Genomic DNA, 10,007 nt, shown 5'->3' with positions numbered 1-10,007 from the left:
ATTTATAGTCAGAAGAAGGTCAGTGAAAATGTTACTTTATTCTACAGGCATTTATCTTTTTGCAGGTCTAAAACTTGAGATTCGGACTGTTAAAAAAAGTCATATGTTTATTATATTGAAATGAAAAATTCTATTTTATTCAAAGTACCGTATTTTTCCGTGTATAACGCGCACTTTTTTCCCAATTTTTTTAGCTCTAAAATCTGGGTGCGCGTTATACAAGGGGAGTAAACGTTTTGTCTTCTCCAAACATACAAATGTGCCCTTTTAGGTACATATTCTATGGTATTATTGAATAAATTATAAAATGAAACACTTGTTAGGAATATAATTATCCATACAATATCGTTTTTAAGTCATGGCAGGGAGTTAAAACAGAAGTTGTTGTGAAATCATTTAAAAAATGTGGCATCAGCATGGATCTGAAGATGTCGCAATTTATGAGGACTCTTCAGAGAGTGACAATGAGGAGTACATTGAACAGCAATTGGAGAATATCAATTTGTCAGACAGCAGTGAATCTGAGTTTGAAGATTATTCCGAAATATAAAATACTAGTATGTCTTTTGCAATGTATACGCATTTTATCTTTAGTCTACTTTAGAATATTTATAGAGTATTTAGAGTAATACATTATTATCATTTGATATTTGTTGGATATCACATATCTGAAAAATGTAAAGTAAAAAATTTGTTTTCCAATTTTGTTCTCGTAAAATATGGGTGCGCGTTATACACGGGTGCGCGTTATACACGGAAAAATACGGTATGTGCCAACGCTAGTTATATATTTCTCCTTTCTCTCTGCTAAATTGAGGATTCCCAGACGATTCTTCGTCTTTTGTAGTAAACTAATTAGTCATCTAATTTCGACTTCCTCGTAGAAAACGAAGTGCTGCTCAGCCAATACGTGTCCCATCGGGGAAAATGAATGATATTTGGAAGGGATCAAGTCTGATGAATAAGGCCGGGGGGATAGCAGCTCCCATCCAAGTGATTTCATTGTATCCTGAACCAGTTTAACCAGGAGGTCATGGAGGCGCCAGGTGAAGTGTCATTGAGCCCGCACCTGGCGCCTCCATGCCTAACCAAAAAATATGCATTTTGGTCGTTTTTCGATCAATGCATGATTCAAATTGATCATTTGTTGTCAGTAACGTTCTGAATTAACGTATTGTTTAATATAAATATTATAACGATAAGTATCTCGCCTATCTCAAACCTATGTTGGGGTTAGAGGTAAGTCTCAACATCATCAGGTTTTAAGAGATTGTGAAGCATCACACCTTTCTGCCCCATTAGAAAGTCCTTTTTGGAGTCCTTCGACGCTTTTTCCTTGTTAATTCAAACTAGTTAGTTTAAAAATTTTAAACAGCTTATAGCACTGCGATATTCCAAAAACAAGTCCCAACAAGCAATTGGTGTGATTCTGAAGCAATTTTCTTCAAGAGGTAGCAGAAAAATAATAATCGCTGCAAAACGTCATTTTCAGGCACAAAAGTTGAAGTGACCTTTTCAAAGATAAGTTGCAAACTTTTTTTTTTACTTGGAATCATTTAATGTCAAAACAAGGTAATGTTGCCAAAATAACAAAACTGAAAGGTCCAAATTGACAAATAGAGCCATCTTTTCAACAGTCCGATTCTCAAGTTTTACACCTGTCAATGAAAAAAATAAAAAGCCAAGGGGCATTAAAACTGTAAAATATATTTACGAATAGGTGATAAATTTGGCAATCAAACCAAATAGATTGATAAAAAAAACGATTCAACAAAGAATTTAACATTTCTTTTGATCTGCCCCCAATGACGCCGATGGTGATGGGTCGAATACTGTCCCCAAAAGGCTACCAAACTAAAATATGCTCTGTGAGCCTTTCGCTGGCAATGGAAACGAAATAAAAAACAAAACCTAATCCGTACCGAAAGTGGCAGCGTTAAAACATTCAATCGGGTCCCCAGGTTCGTCATCCTCGTTCGATCTCCCTACGCCCGGGGGCCCGATTTTGTGCCACTTTTTATTGACACCCATTTCGCCGCCGATGGAGGCGCCTGGTGGCTGGTGACAAAAAATAACTAAATCAGCAAATAAAATCCATCTCGAATTGCATTGCCCCGCTTTGGGAAAGGGAACCCCCTGCGGGAGAAACCCCCTTCGAAAGTGAGTCCCACTTGACCAATCTGCGCTCAGCGCGGAGAGCGAAATTAAATTAAACCAACCTCGGGCCTTCGGGCGACGGTGCTTTCGTGATACAAATTTGCTCGACTGGCTGGTAATGCTGGCGCATTTCACTGAGCGGCGACTGAGACTGCGGTGCAAGACTTTAATTGTAGTGCAAGCAGCAGAACCGCTCGAAGGATGACAGGGCCACTGAGCGAGGTTCCATTGTGCCACGGTTTGTCTCCGTTGTCACTTGAGGCAGATGCATCGCTTTGGCTCGCAATGGTGCCTTTGTGCTTCAGCATGCAACTTTGAAATGAAAATGTATTGCACAAAACGAAACAAGCTGAACGGGAAAGAAGAAAAGCCGTAAGATTCGCGACAACATCAACCGAGACGGGACGGGGCCGAATGAGCGCCGCCCCAAAACAATGATCAATCATCGCGACAAGAAACACAATAAAGCGTCAAATTTCATTAGCAAACTTCTGCTTCCTGCGCCCGCTTCCGGCAGCGGTGATAATGGTTATGTTTTGTGCGCATATTATTTCATTCCTGGCCACGGGTTTGCCGCTCCCTTTTATTGGTCGCTTAAACCGTGGCCTGGTGTTGCCAGGGCCGGGCCGGGCAACTCTAGGCCACGGTGGCATGGCAATAAATTTCGAAACGGCAACGGTGATTTCGGTGTGAACGAGATTTTTTCATTACACTCCGTCAGCTTTTTCCTTAATTTTGCATCATTGCGAACGGAAACGGGGCGTCGACGGACAGCGAAAGGAAGAAAACGTAAAACGGAAGGAACGAAATAAAAACAATACAGAGTACATCCAGCAGCGGATCGACTAAGCCCGGATGGCCCGGCCCGGCGAGTGAAGGAACCGAACCGAAGTGGTATGAAATATTCATGCTCTGACTCCGGCGGCCGGCGCGGGTTACGGCGCGCTGTTGTTTTGCCGCCGTCCGCGATAAGTGTGGCGGCATTGGTCGGTTTGCGTATGCTCGCTCGCCTAACCGTGTCCTTGCTGCTGCTGGTGATGATGGCGATGGTGGTGGTTGAATGGGTGTTGCGTACTTCCATCGACCAGCGTGGCGCACGGTTTGGCGAGGATTTTTCCCAATGCAATCTGCTGGATAGGCGGCACAGCAGGTGCTTTCCCACGGCGGAAAACCTCGCTGCGATGTCCGCTCTAAGCCGGACGGACGAACGGACTGAAAAAAAATTGAGCTACGTTGGTTGATAACTCTACACTCACACCAGGCGAATTGTGATACATATCGCAGGTCGATTGCATTTATCAACGATTTTATTCTTGTCAAGAATCTATTAATCGTTTAATGTAAGGTTCTTGGGCCTAGGTTTTACTTCGGGTATCGATTTGTGGCACAAATAATTTACGCTTCCAAGCACTGATCAATCTAATTTCCATCTCCATCTGATAATTACCTTCGTTCTGATAAAACTTTTCTTTACCAGCTGATATTCCTGATTTTGAACACCGGAAAAAGGTCACAAAACTAGAAGGTTGAGCCCTAGTTAATTACTATTAATTGGGCCATTTTAACTAGAATTGTATTCATGAGGTATTGTGTGAAAGCTTCAGGAACTATCAGCCCACTGGGTAATCCGTTCGCCCAGGGAACCAACCCGGGGACCACCTTGCAGGCACGGCTTCACTATGACGGTTAAGATAAATGAATTTACATGCAAATGCTGATGATTATTCGCGCGACATCGGCGTATCGGAGTGGCAAAGTTCCACGGCGGCTGCTGCAATCAGAGGCCCGGGAGTGCCACGTCGACGGTGATAAAATTCCGGAACGTCCCGTAGCTCGCAAATCGAAACGGTTAAGGCTCGGCGCTCGGTTTGGCCCTGCTCGGCGGAGCGCAAAGTGTGCCCCAGTTCTGGCCGGGCCCAGGGAATTGCATAAAATTATAAACTAACCAACATCTCACGCCTCTCTCTCTTGCCCACCGCCTTGCCTTGTTTCAGCGTACCATTCCGTGCACATAACGAACCTGAACGTACCGAAGACGTACGTTCTCGATCGGGACACTTACGCTGCGGTTGCACCTTCGTCCGGCGAGCAGCACGGAAGGGATGGGGCGGAGTGGCACAAGCAATCCCAAGATGTCACCACCGGCGCCGGCAGTCCCGCCAGCACCACCACCACCATCACCAGCAGTTGGCAGCCGATGACGTCGAGCACATTGCCTGGCGGTCCGGTCGTTTTGGCGGATCCGAGCGGGACGGGCGGGGGCTCCACGACCCCTGCCACGGCGAGCCTCGACGGCCAAAAGCCCCTCATCATGGACTGTCAGTACGAGATTAAGGCCCGCGAGTGTGGTTTCGTGCTCAAGTGGTACTTCAACAAGAAGCTCATCTACCAATGGATACCATCCCGGACGCCGGTCGGCATGGTAAGTGCCCGCGATGTTTACACACGACCGGGGCTCCGATCCGATTTTTCACTACCCGATGGGGTTGAACATTACACTCCGGTGCGATCGATTCGAGGGCCTCCGATGGCCTTGACACACTGCACTCGGCTCTTGCTGGGGGCACTCGTTTTAGCCATCCCACCAAACTTACCAATTGATTTAATTTATTCCATCTGGTGCACCTTGGGAACACGGTTTTTCGTTTCTACTTTTGAAGTCAAAAGTAACAGGAGAACATATCCGGCCAAAAGTAGACACCGAACAACTGTGGACTGTATACTTTTAGGCGTGAAGAAATTGCCTGCATTTAGGCGCTTAGGAATCTTTGTTAACGTTTCGGGAAATTGCGGACCGCTCAGTTTTAGGCGTTAACATGAACTTAGTTGTTTCGATTTCTTCATAGATGCTATCAAAAAACGATAGAAAATAAAGAATTCCTAGGAGATATGATCTTCCGTTACTTTTCCTGTTTGTTTTAGCGAATCTCAAGATCTTCAGTTGGCTAGCGAGCTAAAGTGATGAACATATGACTCTGAAGAACCACTACATTTACCCTTTGCAAGACTCACTTTAGAAGTTACAATACTTTCCCAGTAACCATCCCAGTACCATCGCCCATTCTGCTTAGTATGGCGCTCCTTTGCTAGTCGCATTTGCTCCGTATCGTCATCTGGCCTCGCATTATCTCATTGTCCGCCGTGTTGTGCCCCATAACTCATTGACGACGCCTTCCGAGTGTCCCTCAAACGTTACGTGACTCGAATGCATTCTGCTTCCCGTTTTTCCGGCCCCCTGGCAGAACCAGTTCAAGAACGAACTGCAAACCAACTATTCGATGTCCGACTCCGTCAACTACAAGTATCGTGCCTTGGTGATACGCAACCCGAAGCTCAACCACAGTGGCGAATACGTCTGCTCTGTGCAGACTTACGACTCCTTCGACCGGCGTGCGGCACGGTTCCAGATTGTCGGTAAGTACGGCCAGAAAGCCAGCTCGAGCCTTCGAGCCCTCGTGTCAGTCGGGCGAAATATCTGCCGTGTAAGCACGGTTCTTGACTTTACATCTCGCTAGTCGGGAGATGGAAAGCCGGTCGGGTGATTCGATTAGGCCCACGATGCAATAACCGGTTTTAGGCCCCCTCGATGCGTCATCTTGCGGTGCGTACCCCCTTCATCAGTGTAATAGACTGTGTGGGGGGGAGGCTCCGTTAAGGCAATGAGGTTACGTTCGTTGCCATCGATGGAATGTTTGCGTCGGATGGGTTGACAGGGCTTCGCGCAGCCACCGAGGCGAAGATTAAAGAACCCGGCTCGGCTCGGGCACGGAACAGCCAATTTGCAGCCATACTCCACAGCGTTTTATGAAAGGTTCAATTAATTTTCAATTTGCAAATTTGTTTGCTGGCCTGATTGTAAAGCATTTCTGATGGCGGAAGCAAGTGACAACATGCTGTCCGCATGAAACATGTCCGCCTGTCCGTAGTTTTTTTTCTAAATGTTGATTTGTTATCGCCCTTAAACCATGCTTATCCTGCCGGTCAGTCGCTTTTAATATGTTTTTGATGCCCATCGTGTTAACCACATTTGACATAAACAAAAGGCACCAGAAACAACGGACAAAATGGGACAATCTGCCTGTTGTGCGGCGACGGGCCACGGGGACTCTCGTTCTTTGTTTCCTTTTCAAACGAGCCATTAAACGTTGACACATATCAATACACTATCCATTTTCATTGTGCGTGCTGCGCCACAAACTAACGAGGGACAAAGGCTCGAAAGCAATTAAAGTTCAACCCTGGGAACAAAGGCAATATAAGGGTAGACTACAGTTTTTCGTATTTGGCTTGGTCTGTGTATCATGTACTTAACATATCGAACAGGTCGGAAAAGTTTCGTTCATTACCATTCGTTTTAAAGCGTAGTTTTAATACAGTATAACGTTAATACAATATTTACTATAACTACAACTTAAGCTCCTGAGGGAGGAAGAGATAAATAGTATTGGCATAAGCATCGCGTCAAACTTCTAAACATCTTACTAGTAAAGAGTAAATTCTTTAAATTCCTGCACTTATATATAAGGAAAGCACACAAAAAAGAAGCTCTACACTAAAATTAGTAACGACAAAATGGAGGACACAAAGGGATGCACATTTTCAGCACAATGCGGTTATATTTCAAATATGTATCCAATAAAAAATGGGAAACAGCAATGTACACCATTTTCGATACTTGCAGTGCCGGAAAAGATGCTTCTGCTCCACTACGAAAATGATGGCGACAGCGACAGCAGCATGCTGCTGATCAAGTGCAGTGTCTTCATGATCTACCCGGAACCGAACCTTTTGCTGATGTAAGTGAAACCACCCGACCACCCGAACCGGTGGGTCAAATCGAATAAAAATCGGCCGCTAAACTCGATTTACTGTCTCCTCTCACCCGCCGCCATCGCCATCGCCAGCGTCAGTGGAAATCTGTTTCTGGTCAGCTCGCGTACGCTGGTCACCGCCGACCGGAACCACATGTACAATAAGACCGTTTACGGTAAAATCGATAAACATTTGCTCATCTCGCCGACATCAATCAGTTGTGTGCTGTCCGTGCCAGACTCCGGTTACATTCGCAAACGCGAAACCATCTATTACGGTAAGTGTGGCCCGTGCCGTGGGTTCCCTAACCTCAAATTGACCTCTTGATTCGGCGATTTGGCGACACCGGCCACACCGGACGGTCAATAAGTTGTTACGCTGGTGGCGGCGACTACTGAGCTGGCCACACATTTCAACGTGTCTTGTTTAACACTAGATGTACCACCGTTTTCAATACTGAGCCATATATGATACACTTTTTTATTTGGTTATTGAAAGCCATTGAAAAAATTTGGGTCCATTTTCGATTGTCTCAGGCCCTATCTCGACAATAGCAATTCGAATTTGGGTCTAGAGCTGGTCAGTGTTTGCTGGTTTGTTCGCGTAACTATTGTAGCTATTAACATAACTAGTACGTAACTATTAACATAACCACCGAGATGGAAATGGGCTTCAAAGGAATGAGATTTTGAAATATCGCTCCGCTTGAGTTGAAGACAATGTTAATAAATTTTTCATATTTCCCAATTTTCAGCAATCGAAATTGTATTTCATACATAAATGTCTTGAATGAACATTTCAAATAAAAGTTCAGGCATTTGTACCCTTTGTACCAGACCGGTAAAAATGACCGTATCTATTTGTTAAATTGCCAGCTAAAATTCTGGACATTGTTTCCAAATTTAAGATACAGTTTTCCTCGTTGTTCTTACCACCCCATTAGATACCCTTGTTCTTTCCACCCCATTAGGTCTTTTAAATGGATCCTTGTAAGGCCAATAAAAATAGAGTTTAGCAAGCGTAGTATGGCTACTTATTGACCGACGCAGTGGCCGAGTGTAGTAAATGGACGCCAACAAATGGGACACATTTTAGTCGCAACACCTACGAAAGCCATTCGCATCCATAACCTCAACGGTTCCGTTCGTCATCTCTTCTCTCCCCCACAGACCCCACACCTCTCACCAAGTGGAGCCGGCTGCGGATGGACGAACGGGGCCGATTCCAGCTGTTGTCCGGTGACGGTGCAGGTTAGTACCGGGCCCAGCGGCGCAAGCTGTGCGTCCACCTCAGCCTAGTTGCGCCGGTTGTTGTTCGATTGATTGGATTGATTGTGCTGCTGCTGAAATTTTGATTCCATCATCTGTCGGGTCGCGGGGATCGAGCCACCGGAAGCGGTCGCTTTTTTGGCAGCCGTGCAATCGGCTTGCGTTTGCATTTTTTAGGCGCTTCCTTCGCGCGGCCACGGCTGTGGTACGTGATTTTGATCGCTGTTCTACCCCGTTTTTCCATTCGCAGGTCAATTAAATCCACTTGCCGGTTGGATGATTAGTTTAATTGTGTTTCTACAGCGCTACAGTATCTGCAAACACGGTATAGATTCAATAAAATAAACGGACCAATCGAACTGTTCCCGTTGTTTTTGGTGCTGGGCCCCTAAGGCCTTTTCATTATCACGTAGCTCATTTTCCGCCGCTCAATCTGCACATGGAGAGTGAAGGAACAATGATATTTAACATACGGATACGTTTAGATGAAAGAAATAGTTTTGGAGCGCAAGTTCTAGCTCCTCAGGTAAGAATCAATTGTTCCTGAATTTATCGACGGGTCCTGGTAAGTGTTTATTCTTATCTTTTTCAATATAATAGCAAAGTATATATATTAATATCAATGTATTTTTACTGTCACAAAGATATCTTCGTAGGAGTTTTTAAAGTACCTTCTCATCGTGTGTTTACCATTCATAACTTTGCAGTATGACCCAAAAAACTGCTATCCTGGCAAGGAAAACATAATTTTTTACCATTGATTTGTGTGATTACCTCGTTCACTAGTAAATAAGCACAGCACGAGGCTAAGATGGCTCGGTGCTGCGCTCAACATAGACTAAGCGGCCTGAAACTGTGAAAATCAATGATTCGACCAATGGCTTGAAGTAATACTATCCGTTAATGGCTCTTGGCAAATCACTCGGTCAGCACCTTTAATTTCATTCTAAATTACTGTTTTCTGATGAGTTTGAGAGAGATGAGACAATGAGAAGGAACTTTACTGGTAACATATGCTCAAAAGGCTCGAATGGATGGTGCTCCGCGAATTAAAGTATTGTTGACTTCTAGCATCTTATTTTGTATACCCTTTTAAACACCCTTATACTTATACCCTTTTTAATAACCCATAAAGGGTGCTTATGTTGAGAAGGAAAACTTGGAAACGAAATAAAACGTAGTAAAATATCAACTTAATCAATTTGATACTGGTATTTTTGAAATTGTTTAAAAATTGAATAAAATGTTTTAAAGTGGAAGACAATTAATTTATTGGAATGATTTCGTTTTAGAATTGATACTGAAATAAGGTTTCGGGTATGAGCCTCGTTATGTGGAGAGCTAATTAGTCTCAAAAATTATCTGCCAAAATTATCGAAAGGAGACTATTCATTTTGCAAACATGCGGATTCATTAGGATCCTAGAGAAGGAACTAGAGATGGTTGACCGGGTGACCAATTTAAAATCCAAGAATTACTTCTCTAAGAATGACTAAAAGTTACCTCACATTCACATTAGTCTTCTTATTGGAGGAGACGGCAGGTTGTTTGTAAAAATAAATGCGAAAGCCTTATCGATTAAATCTCCTGCAGATCGAACGATTGATGATGGGAATAAGTGATTGTGTACTTTAGTTTTCTTCATCAGTGCGCAGAAAATATCGTTTAATTATTCTACAATTTAGGTGGTCCATATTCGTCCAGCATGTTTGTTTTAACGAAGCCTTTGAGATGAAACGAAGTTCTATCCTCAAATAGAACGAAAAAAAA

The 10,007-nt window shown here is 44.0% G+C and overlaps 1 protein-coding gene across 1 annotated transcript in view; it reads left to right on the top strand.

Annotated features, from left to right (window-relative positions):
• The window catches only part of LOC131211136 (uncharacterized), a 20,574-nt gene extending 11,992 nt beyond the window's left edge, over window positions 1-8,582 (top strand). Inside the window, exons 2-8 of the mRNA XM_058204504.1 lie at window positions 4,152-4,236; window positions 4,321-4,579; window positions 5,400-5,571; window positions 6,839-6,953; window positions 7,062-7,246; window positions 8,139-8,219; window positions 8,488-8,582. Of these exons, the coding sequence (XP_058060487.1) occupies window positions 4,152-4,236; window positions 4,321-4,579; window positions 5,400-5,571; window positions 6,839-6,953; window positions 7,062-7,246; window positions 8,139-8,219; window positions 8,488-8,582 (992 nt within the window). The remainder of the gene's footprint in view (window positions 1-4,151; window positions 4,237-4,320; window positions 4,580-5,399; window positions 5,572-6,838; window positions 6,954-7,061; window positions 7,247-8,138; window positions 8,220-8,487) is intronic.
• Window positions 8,583-10,007: the final 1,425 nt, after the last annotated feature.

Source organism: Anopheles bellator, chromosome 1 (assembly GCF_943735745.2).
Source record: "Anopheles bellator chromosome 1, idAnoBellAS_SP24_06.2, whole genome shotgun sequence".
NCBI lineage: Eukaryota > Metazoa > Arthropoda > Insecta > Diptera > Culicidae > Anopheles > Anopheles bellator.
This window is presented reverse-complemented; position numbering and strand designations above follow the sequence as displayed.